Here is a 12,398-nt window from a genome sequence, read left to right on the forward strand (position 1 = left end):
GCCAAGGTTACAAAAAAATTCCTGCAGTACTCAGGGTTCCTAAGAGCACAGTGGCCTCCATAATCCTTAAATGGAAGAAGTTTGGGACCACCAGAACTCTTCCTAGACCTGGCCGTCCAGCCAAACTGAGCAATTGCAGGAGAAGAGCCTTGGTGAGAGAGGTAAAGAAGAACCCCAAGATCACTGCGACTGAGCTCCAGAGATGCAGTAGGGAGATGGCAGAACGTTCCACAAAGTCAGCTATCACTGCAGCCTCCACCAGTCAGGCTTTTATGGCAGTGTGGTCTGACGTAAGCCTCTCCTCAGTGCAAGACATATGAAAGCCCATGTAGAGTTTGCAAAAAAACACATGAAGACTCCCAGTCTATGAGAAATAAGATTCTCTGGTCTGATGAGACAAAGATAGAACTTTTTGGTGATAATTCTAAGCGGTATGTGTGGAGAAAACCAGGCATTGCTCATCACCTGCCCAATACAATCCCCACAGTGAAACATGGTGGTGGCAGCATCATGCTATGGGGGTGTTTTTCAGCTGCAGGGACAGGACTGGTTGCAATTGAAGGACAGATGAATGCGGCCAAGTACAGAGATATCCTGGAAGAAAACCTCTTCCAGAGTGCTCTGGACCTCAGACTTGGCCGAAGGTTCACCTTCCAACAAGACAATGAACCTAAGCACACAGCTAAAATAACAAAGGAGTGACTTCAGAACAACTCTATGACCATTCTTGACTGGCCCAACCAGAGTCCTGACCTAAACCCAATTGAGCATCTCTGGAGAGACCTGAAAATGGCGTCCACCAACGTACACCATCCAACCTGACGGAACTGGAGAGGATCTGCAAGGAAGAATGGCCGAGGATCCCCAAACCCCAGGATCCCAAGAAGACTCATGGCTGTACTAGCTCAAAAGGAGGGGGGCTTCTACTCAATACTGAGCAAAGGGTCTGAATACTTATGAACATGGGATATTTCAGTTTTTCTTTAATTAATGTGCAACAATTTCTACATTTCTGTACATTTAATGAGAAAAAAATAACAATTTTGAATTTACCAAATGGCTACAATGAAACAAAGCGTGAAAGATTTAAAGGGGTCTGAATACTTACCGCAACCACCGTATATTTTATAAAATGTATGTTTGCCTGGTATAAATGCCGCTTTTCTCCTGAATCCGACCCTGTTTTTCTTTTGTTTCTGTGCCTCTCCGTTCTTGAGATATGGCTGCTTCTTCCCTGTGTACACATCTATTCCTTTGAGCCAAGTGGGTGTGGTTCTTCTAAAGGAGATTTTTAGGAGCACACCCACTTGGCTAACAAGACTAGATTTATATGCAAGGAAGAAGGGGCAATATCTCTGGAACGGAGAGGTGCAGGAACACAAGAAAAACATCACCGGATTCAGGAAAACAGCGGCATTTACACCAGGTACCAAAAGAACCCCACAACTAAACATTTTTCAGGTGCTCCTTTAAAGATGAAGTCTATAGATATTTTATATTGGAATGTCTAAGGCTATGTGCCCACGCTACAGGATTTACCGCGGATTTTGCGCGGATTTTGCCGCGGATTTGCCGCGGATTTCCCGAAAAACTGCAGCAGCAGCACTTCCAAGCCATTTCAATGGCATTTTGGAAATGCTGTGCCCATGCTGCGGATTTTTCCGCTGCGGATTTGCCGCGGATTTTGATGCGGAACAAACTGCAGCATGTCAATTATTGTTGCGGATTTTGGTGCGGATTTTTCCCATGCAAGTCAATGCAAGGTGTAAAATCCGCAAGAAATCCGCAGGTCTGTTCCCACAGGCTCTTTTTCCTGCGGATTTGGTGCGGATCTCGCAAACAAATCCGCAGGAAGTGATGTAGGATAGTGCAGGAAGAGGAAGTTTCACCATTTTGTAGTGTAGAGTAGTGGCAGTGTAGTCGCGTTGTGTCCGGACTCTGGATTGCCAGCTAAAAGCAGCTAGTTACAGGCTGCTTGCTTTTAGCTGGCAAAACAGGATCCCAGCTCTTTTTTCACAATTCGTTTTAAAAAAAAAAAAAAAAAATGTGCTCCGCTGTATTTTCACTGTCCAGCCCGATGCAAGCAAGCAACTGAGGGCTGTGCTTCTCAGCGGGATAAGGCTGAAGCATTCTCTGCCCCTCCCGCTGAGAAAAACAGTCCTCAGCTGCCCCTGAAAATGGCGGCTTCATTGTGAAGCGCCATTCTCAGGTGCTGTACCGAGGCTCATCCAGCCGCCCTGATGCATTTGGCTGGCTGGGTAATCTGAAGGGGTTAATGCCAGTTTTCTGCAAACTGGCACTAAGCCCGAGGTTCATAATGTCATGCCTGTGTAGACACGGCCATTATGAACCTCCGTTTGGTAATAAAGAAAAGAAAACACTTTTTGAAAAATTTTATTTGAAATAAAAACACACAAACATCCCTGATTCCCATCTTTATTACTCCCTGAATCCCCCGACGATAATCCATGACAGCTCCGATGTGCACCCGGCTGACCCGGGCACTGACGTCAGCCGGTCACAGCAGCTGTCAGTGTACGAGATGCTGCACAGCTCTCTTCTGTCTGCTGGGACCGGCTGATGTCCGTGCCCGGGTCACATGAGTGCACATCGGAGCCCGGCACATCAGCTGGTCGGTGTGCAGTCAGCTGATCCGCCTGCGCTCGCGAATTAAGTCAGCTGACGATGTGCAGTCATGTGACCCGGGCATGGACGTCAGCCGGTCCCAGCAGCCGTCAGTGTACGAGATGCTGCAAAGCTCTCTTCCGTCTGCTGGGACCGGTTGACGTCCGTGCCTGGGTCAGATGAGTGCACATCGGCCGACTATTCAGCTGTCGATGTGCACTCAGCTGACCCGCCCGCGCTCGCGAATTAAGTCAGCTGACCGGCTGACTTCTGTGCCCGGGTCAGCTGATGCTCTGAAGTCAGCTGACCCGAGCTCAGCTATGAACTGAGCTGACCCGGCCAGTGAGTTCTGCCGCTCCCAGCAGCCGGCAGAGAGCTTTCCTGTGATATTGTCCTGGATTAACCTCTGAGGCTTGGGAGTAATAAAGATGGCAATCAGGGATGTGTGTGTGTTTTTATTTCAAATAAAATTTTTCAAAAAGTGTTTTCTTTTCTTTATTACCAAACGGAGGTTCATAATGGCCGTGTCTACACAGGCATGACATCATGAACCTCGGGCTTAGTGCCAGTTTGCAGAAAACTGGCATTAACCCCTTCAGATTACCCAGCCAGCCAAATGCATCAGGGCGGCTGGATGAGCCTCGGTACAGCACCTGAGAATGGCGCTTCACAATGAAGCCGCCATTTTCAGGGGCAGCTGAGGACTGTTTTTCTCAGCGGGAGGGGCAGAGAATGCTTCAGCCTTATCCCGCTGAGAAGCACAGCCCTCAGTTGCTTGCTTGCATCGGGCTGGACAGTGAAAATACAGCGGAGCACATTTTTTTTTTTTTTTAATAACAGTGAAAGGGAACATGGGACCATATTTTTTGGCTGTAAGCTGCGGCCGCCACCACTGGGTTATTATATACAGCCTGTTAGAATGTAAGAGCCCAGTGGTGTTGGCCGCAGCTTTTCTGTATAAGCACACTGTGAGACTGCTAGCAAAATGGATAATGGAGAAGAAAGGAGGGTTGGGACAGGAAATGACACAAAGAGACTTTTTTTTTGCCTTCAAAACAGTCAAAGCTTTATTCAGAAATACATTAGAGTACAATGGACAAAATCCGCATCAAAATCCGCAACGAAATCCGCGTCAAATCCGCGTCAAATCCGCGTCAAATCCGCGTCAAATCCGCAGCTATGTGAAGGTGCGGATTCTGGGGGAAAGCTGCGGATTTTGAGGCACAAAAATCCGCAGGTACATTCTACCGTGGACACATAGCCTAAATCTACAAGGTGAAAGTTTTCACACCCTATTCTGCCGAATGCGTCCGATATTTGCCCAGAAGAACAGCCTCCTCTTCTCTCAGACATTGTGCACCACGATCTGGCGCCAATGGACATCTGCCTGATTAGCAGCCAGGAGGATGAGCTGGCAGACTGCATAAAGGGCCCTGTTCTCCTCCTCTTCTTGTGGCTTTCGTTCTCCATATTGCTCGCACATGGCACATCATGCCAATCCTGCTGCTTTCACGGTGAGAATCGCAGCAATTAAAAGAAAATAAAAACTGTCTGAAAGACTAAACTGCTGCTCTCCTGGAAGACGTGCCGCCACGCCGTGCGGGTAATGAACGACCGCATACAAATGTCCTGCAGAAGAAGCGCAGTTGAGCCTTCCTGAGAGATATTAATAAGGGAACCAAAAATATCAAGATTTTATTTTTTTTTATTTTTGTATTTTATTTTCTATTTTGGAGAATATTAATTTTGATGATATTTTCTACTTTTAGTTTTAGGTTTTTTTTGTTTTTTTTTAGCACTTATGGTGTTGCGACACTTTTTTTTGTTTCAATATTTAATTCTTTGACTTGCCTCCAAAAACCACTGCTGCCGCGGCTGACAAGACATTTCTGATATCGGAGGCCTAATGTGTTATTGATTTGCAATCGGCAGAGCAGCAGATTCTCGGCGGTGCAGAGCGGAGCCGCCGGGTCACCACGCCATTAGGTCCGCAGCCGTGATGGAGCTGCTTGGGCCAGAGCCGTCATTACTTGCAGCTTATTAGCAGAGGACGGGGAGGGGATAAATGCAGTAACGCTGACTCACTGCTCATATATTGGGGAAATAAGTAGCATCAGAGGAAACATTCCGTAGCCGAGCGTCCAAAAACTGCGTCCAGGGGGCTAAAATGCTGTCCATGACTATAAGAGGGGTTATTGCCTGCCTTCCCTGTGTCTGCGTAAACTAATTAAGGGGCCCCATTACTCAATGGAGTCTAATGGCCTGGTGTACTATGTACATAATTGAAATGTGCGATCTTGTCATGACTCACCATTTTTAAAGAGTATGATCACTGTATAATGCAGTCAGGGGTGATGTTCTCCATTCACCAAACCCAGACCCCTCCATCAGATGCAGATAGAGCAGTGTGATCCATCCCTGCACAGAATAAATCTCCTTCAGAGTCATGTGTCTGCTTTACACCGCTCCATCCAATGCTCGGCATTGTGCTTGGTGATGTACGGCTCGGCATTGTGCTTGGTGATGTACGGCTCGGCATTGTGCTTGGTGATGTACGGCTCGGCATTGTGCTTGGTGATGTACGGCTCGGCATTGTGCTTGGTGATGTACGGCTCGGCATTGTGCTTGGTGATGTACGGCTCGGCATTGTGCTTGGTCATGTATGGCTCGGCATTGTGCTTGGTGATGTATGGCTCGGCATTGTGCTTGGTGATGTACGGCTCGGCATTGTGCTTGGTGATGTACGGCTCGGCATTGTGCTTGGTGATGTACGGCTCGGCATTGTGCTTGGTGATGTACGGCTCGGCATTGTGCTTGGTGATGTACGGCTCGGCATTGTGCTTGGTGATGTACGGCTCGGCATTGTGCTTGGTGATGTACGGCTCGGCATTGTGCTTGGTGATGTACGGCTCGGCATTGTGCTTGGTGATGTACGGCTCGGCATTGTGCTTGGTGATGTACGGCTCGGCATTGTGCTTGGTGATGTACGGCTCGGCATTGTGCTTGGTGATGTACGGCTCGGCATTGTGCTTGGTGATGTACGGCTCGGCATTGTGCTTGGTGATGTACGGCTCGGCATTGTGCTTGGTGATGTACGGCTCTGCAGTGTGCTTGGTGATGTACGGCTCTGCAGTGTGCTTGGTGATGTACGGCTGCAGCTGTTCAGCCATGATGCTCCCGGTGGGCGCTGTGTTTGTGCTGTTGTGACCAGAGGAGATCTGGACTCAGCTCCTCCACTCTGTAACATTACGGGGTCTCCACTTCATGGGTGAGTTGCTGCGGTTCCTTCGACTTCTCTCCCAGGTGATGAGGGAGAATTCACGGGGAAAGAAATGTCATGAACGAACGTGTGCCCTTGGGGATCCGGAAGGCTGTGTCCTGGGGGGGGCGGGAGATGGCACTTTGAGAGGTTGTGCTTTAGGGGGCCGGGAGGTGTCTCTCTATGGAAAGTTGCGTTCTAGGCTTCAGGAGGTGGTGATCTGGTGGTCGGCAGGATGCTCCCTTGGGGGGGGGCAGGGAGTTGGCGCTCTCTGGGAGGTGGCTCTCTCGGGCCTGGGAGGTGGCGCTCTCTGGGAGATTGCTCTCTGGGGGTCGGTAGGTGGCGCTCTCTGCCAGATTGCTCTCTGGGAGGTTACTCTCTGGGGGCCGGGTGGTGACGCTCTCTGCCAGATTGCTCTCTGGGAGGTTACTCTCTGGGGGTCGGTAGGTGGCGCTCTCTGGGAGATTGCTCTCTGGGGCCTGGGAGGTGGCGCTCTCTGGGAGGTTACTCTCTGGGGGCCGGTAGGTGGCGCTCTCTGGGAGGTTACTCTCTGGGGTCCGGTAGGTGGCGCTCTCTGGGAGGTTACTCTCTGGGGGCCGGTAGGTGGCGCTCTCTGGGAGGTTACTCTCTGGGGGCCGGTAGGTGGCGCTCTCTGGGAGGTTACTCTCTGGGGGCCGGTAGGTGGCGCTCTCTGGGAGGTTACTCTCTGGGGGCCGGTAGGTGGCGCTCTCTGGGAGGTTACTCTCTGGGGGCCGGTAGGTGGCGCTCTCTGGGAGGTTACTCTCTGGGGGCCGGTAGGTGGTGCTCTCTGGGAGGTTACTCTCTGGGGGCCGGTAGGTGGCGCTCTGCGGGAGGTTACTCTCTGGGGGCCGGTAGGTGGCGCTCTCTGCCAGATTGCTCTCTGGGAGGTTACTCTCTGGGGGCCGGTAGGTGGCGCTCTCTGGGAGGTTACTCTCTGGGCGCCGGTAGGTGGCGCTCTCTGGGAGGTTGCTCTCTGGTGGCTGGTAGGTGGCATTCTCTGGGAGGTTACTCTCTGGGGGCCGGTAGGTGGCGCTCTCCGGGAGGTTACTCTCTGGGGGCCAGTAGATGGCGCTCTCTGGGAGGTTACTCTTTGGGGGCCGGTAGGTGGTGCTCTCTGGGAGGTTACTCTCTGGGGGCCGGTAGGTGGCGCTCTCCGTGAGGTTACTCTCTGGTGGCCGGTAGGTGGCACTCTCTGGGAGGTTACTCTCTGGGGGCCGGTAGGTGGTGCTCTCTGGGAGGTTACTCTCTGGGCGCCTGTAGGTGGCACTCTCTGGGAGGTTACTCTCTGGGGGCCGGTAGGTGGTGCTCTCTGGGAGGTTACTCTCTGGGGGCCGGTAGGTGGCGCTCTCTGGGAGGTTACTCTCTGGGGGCCGGTAGGTGGCGCTCTCTGGGAGGTTACTCTCTGGGGGCCGGTAGGTGGCGCTCTCCGGGAGGTTACTCTCTGGAGGCCGGTAGGTGGCGCTCTCCGGGAGGTTACTCTCTGGGGGCCGGTAGGTGGCGCTCTCTGGGAGGTTACTCTTTGGGGGCCGGTAGGTGGCGCTCTCTGGGAGGTTACTCTCTGGGGGCCGGTAGGTGGCGCTCTCTGGGAGGTTACTCTCTGGGCGCCGGTAGGTGGCGCTCTCTGGGAGGTTGCTCTCTGGTGGCTGGTAGGTGGCACTCTCTGGGAGGTTACTCTCTGGGGGCCAGTAGGTGGCGCTCTCCGGGAGGTTACTCTCTGGGGGCTGGTAGGTGGCGCTCTCTGGGAGGTTACTCTCTGGGGGTCGGTAGGTGGCGCTCTCTGCCAGATTGCTCTCTGGGAGGTAACTCTCTGGGGGTCGGGTGGTGACGCTCTCTGCCAGATTGCTCTCTGGGAGGTTACTCTCTGGGGGTCGGTAGGTGGCGCTCTCTGGGAGATTGCTCTCTGGGGCCTGGGAGGTGGCGCTCTCTGGGAGGTTACTCTCTGGTGGCCGGTAGGTGGCACTCTCTGGGAGGTTGCTCTTTGGGGTCCGGTAGGTGGCGCTCTCTGGGAGGTTACTCTCTGGGGGCCGGTAGGTGGCGCTATCTGGGAGGTTAACCTCTGGGGTCCGGTAGGTGGCGCTCTCTGGGAGGTTACTCTCTGGGGGCCGGTAGGTGGCGCTCTCTGGGAGGTTACTCTCTGGGGGCCGGTAGGTGGCGCTCTCTGGGAGGTTACTCTCTGGGGGCCAGTAGGTGGCGCTCTCCGGGAGGTTACTCTCTGGGGGCCAGTAGGTGGCGCTCTCTGGAAGGTTACTCTCTGGGGGCCGGTAGGTGGCGCTCTCTGGGAGGTTACTCTCTGGGGGCCGGTAGGTGGTGCTCTCTGGGAGGTTACTCTCTGGGGGCCGGTAGGTGGCGCTCTCCGGGAGGTTACTCTCTGGGGGCCGGTAGGTGGCGCTCTCTGCCAGATTGCTCTCTGGGAGGTTACTCTCTGGGGGCCGGGTGGTGACGCTCTCTGCCAGATTGCTCTCTGGGAGGTTACTCTCTGGGGGTCGGTAGGTGGCGCTCTCTGGGAGATTGCTCTCTGGGGCCTGGGAGGTGGCGCTCTCTGGGAGGTTGCTCTCTGGTGGCCGGTAGGTGGCGCTCTCTGGGAGCTTACTCTCTGGGGGCCGGTAGGTGGCGCTCTCTGGGAGGTTACTCTCTGGGGGCCGGTAGGTGGCGCTCTCTGGGAGGTTACTCTCTGGGGGCCGGTAGGTGGCGCTCTCTGGGAGGTTACTCTCTGGGCGCCGGTAGGTGGCGCTCTCTGGGAGGTTACTCTCTGGGCGCCGGTAGGTGGCGCTCTCTGGGAGGTTACTCTGTGGGCGCCGGTAGGTGGCGCTCTCTGGGAGGTTACTCTCTGGGCGCCGGTAGGTGGCGCTCTCTGGGAGGTTACTCTCTGGGGGCCAGTAGGTGGCGCTCTCTGGGAGGTTACTCTCTGGGGGCCGGTAGGTGGCGCTCTCCGGGAGGTTACTCTCTGGGGGCCGGTAGGTGGCGCTCTCCGGGAGGGGAAGCTATTCGGGAGTTGGGGCAATGGGGCCAGATGTTGTACACTAGGAGCAATGGTACTGAATGAGAATCCTGAGTTAATGATTCTGGTGCACAGCGCAGCACTTCTCTCCGTGTTGTATTTGTTGCGTACGGCAGAGCCCCCTTTTTAAGATGCTGTGATATTATCATCTCTAATATAATAGTGTATTTGCCCCTCTCCGTCGGATGTGATTGATCCTGTTTCGCCCATGTAGACCTCCAGTGTCCCGCTTCGTTTTGCTCCTCTCTCCCTCTATGTGGCTGTTTATCCCTCTATAATGTTTCCTGCTATTTTTCGTTTCGAGCTCCCGGTGATCTCTGAGCCCATTTTCCCGTTACAAATCATCCATCTCAGAGCCGATGCCCCTGATATCGGCTGAATTACAGGAGCCGGACCTTGGAGCCCGGCGAGGCCGATGAGCCGGGGTATGTGGGAATTGATAAAAGTAAAGATTTCCAGACATAGGAGAAAAAAAAAAATCCCAGACAGTCCTCGAAAGCGATGACCTGCACCGTCTGCACCCGTGAGAGGAAGGTTGTTTCTTTTTCTGCCTATGTATAATTTGTGCGGTCACTAGACATAAGAGTCAGCAGATGCGATGAGTCCCGGCTTTGATCCTCCTTCCGTGATCCTTGTGTATAAATTACTGCCTGACGTGACGCCCTCTCGCCCCGCGAGGCCGGGCGCAGATTTTACACTTGAGAAGTTGGTTAACGTTTGATAAAGCTGCGTGTGAACGCCGGGACGGATTTGTGATATTGAGGTTGAAGTTTTGTACCTTTTTTTTCGCTTTTTTCCAGGGCGGACGCTATGTTCTGGATCGAGCGGGCCAGAAGCTGAAAGTTGGGTAGAGAAGCTCCGGTCTCCATCCCACCATGGGAAACGCCACTACCAAGTTCCGCAAAGCGTTGATCAACGGAGACGAGAACTTGGCCTATCAGCTCTACGAGAGTAACCCACAGCTGAAAGATTCCCTGGATCCCAATACTTCCTATGGGGAACCCTACCAGCATAATACGCCGCTGCATTACGCCGCACGGTACGGGATGAGTCGCCTCATGAGGTCAGTGATTACAGGGCAACGGCCGGCTTTACGTACTGTTAACGCGTCTAAACTAAAACCACTTTGCAGTCTTGATCAATAATCTTGTGCTTTTTTGTGTATGCAGCTCCTAGGCAGAGACATGTGTCGACGAAATGTCACCATACACATAAACAAGCACTCAGCGAATGTGGCCCACCACCAGAGGGAGCTAGAGAGTGTCCTGCATAGTGTGCACCCTCTAGTGGTGGCTTCAGACTGACCAAATATTTATCTCCTCCTCTATGGAGATCTATATGCCTATGAAATCTCACCAGACACCCACACAAGCGGTCAGCTAATCTACCCCCACCACCAGAGGGAGCTAGAGAATGTACTACAGATTGTGTGCTCCCTCTAGTGGTGGCTTCAGCCGGACAAAATGTTTATCTACTCTTCTATGGAGATCTATGTGACTATGAAATCTCACCAAACACCCACACAAGCGGTCAGATAATCTACCCCACCACCAGAGGGAGCTAGAGAATGTACTACAGATTGTGTGCTCCCTCTAGTGGTGGCTGCAGCCGGACAAAATGTTTATCTACTCTTCTATGGAGATCTATGTGACTATGAAATCTCACCAAACACCCACACAAGCGGTCAGATAATCTACCCCCACCACCAGAGGGAGCTAGAGAATGTACTACAGATTGTGTGCTCCCTCTAGTGGTGGCTTCAGCCGGACAAAATGTTTATCTACTCTTCTATGGATATCTATGTGACTATGAAATCTCACCAAACTCCCACACAAGCGGTCAGATAATCTACCCCCACCACCAGAGGGAGCTAGAGAATGTACTACAGATTGTGTGCTCCCTCTAGTGGTGGCTTCAGCGGGACAAAATGTTTATCTACTCTTCTATGGAGATCTATGTGACTATGAAATCTCACCAAACACCCACACAAGCGGTCAGATAATCTACCCCACCACTAGAGGGAGCTAGAGCGTGTCCTGCATAGTGTGCTCCCTCTAGTGGTGGCTTCAGCCGGACAACATGTTTATCTACTCTTCTATGGAGATCTATGTGACTATGAAATCTCACCAAACACCCACACAAGCGGTCAGATAATCTACCCCACCACTAGAGGGAGCTAGAAAGTGTCCTGCATAGTGTGCTCCCTCTAGTGGTGGCTTCAGCCGGACAACATGTTTATCTACTCTTCTATGGAGATCTATGTGACTATGAAATCTCACCAAACACCCACACAAGCGGTCAGCTAATCTACCCCACCACCAGAGGGAGCTAGAGAATGATAATCATATTGTGTGCTCCCTCTAGTGGTGGCTTCCACTGGACAAAATTTCTATCCACTCCTACAGGAATTGCCCTGGGGCATTAAAAAAAAATATGCTTTTGTGTATGCATATCTATATGTGTACAAAATCTCACCATGCACATACACAAGCAGTCAGCAAATGTGGCCCACCACCATGGGGAACTAGCGAGTGTACTACATATTGAATGCTCCCTCTAGTGGTGGCTTCAGTCAGACACAATTTTTATCTCCTCTATGCAATTCTATGTGTCTACGAAATCTCATCATATGAGATTTCACAAGTGGTTAGCCAGTCTGGCCCACCACCAGAGGGAGCTAGAATGTACTATATATTGTGTGCTCCTCGAGTGGGGGCTGCAGCAAGGTAAAAATGTTTATCTCCTCCTTCTACAGGAATTGCCCTTGGGCATTAAAAAAAAAAATAATATATTTTTGTGTATGCAGATCTATGTGTCTACGAAATCTCACCATACACCTACACAGTCAATCTGCCCCACCACCAGAGGGAGCTAGGGAATGTGCTACATATTGTGTGCTCCCTCTAGTGGGCAAAATTGTTATCTCCTCCTATAGGAATTGTCCTGGTACATTAAAAAAAAATATTTTTCCAATATAGTAATTGAAAGAATAAATTTACATATCTGGTTACGTTGTGTCTTTAGAAATCCTGAGCTATCACAATATGTAATGATTTATCCAGTAGATTAAACAGTTTCAAGAAAAAAAAAAAATCTAAACACAAGAATTTTAGGTTTTTCAGTTCTTTTAAAATCTCTAACACCCACAGCCCAAAAATAATGGAAGAAAAAGTGATCATACTATCGTATTTACCCCCAAAGTTGCGCAAAAAAAGATTGGAGCTTTTGGATAAAAGGGAAGAAATAAAAAAAAATCGCACAGGAGAAGAGGGGGTTAATCAGAAAATCCTCTCCCGCTTCTGGAACCCCGACTTCTGTGTTTATTCCATCCCAAGAAAAGATGCATGGTAAAGGGGGCTGGTTGTCCGGCTCCTTGGTCCGTTAGCTAAACCAGCTCCCTTCTCTATCTCTGCATCAGCCGTAAAGGAGTAGGACCGCCGTCACCCACCCAAAGGGAAGCCCCTCTGTGACGAAGCGATTGAGGAGGTGGATCAG

The 12,398-nt window shown here is 51.6% G+C and overlaps 1 protein-coding gene across 1 annotated transcript in view; it reads left to right on the plus strand.

Moving 5' to 3' along the window:
* Positions 1-12,398, plus strand: part of ANKIB1 (ankyrin repeat and IBR domain containing 1) — a 151,900-nt gene that overhangs the window by 22,569 nt on the left and 116,933 nt on the right. The window contains exon 2 of the mRNA XM_075315635.1: positions 9,704-9,966. Coding sequence (XP_075171750.1) covers positions 9,779-9,966 — 188 coding nt within the window. The 5' untranslated portion in view covers positions 9,704-9,778. The remainder of the gene's footprint in view (positions 1-9,703; positions 9,967-12,398) is intronic.

The sequence above is a fragment of the Anomaloglossus baeobatrachus genome, chromosome 6 (genome assembly GCF_048569485.1).
Source record: "Anomaloglossus baeobatrachus isolate aAnoBae1 chromosome 6, aAnoBae1.hap1, whole genome shotgun sequence".
NCBI classification, from domain to species: Eukaryota; Metazoa; Chordata; class Amphibia; order Anura; family Aromobatidae; genus Anomaloglossus; species Anomaloglossus baeobatrachus.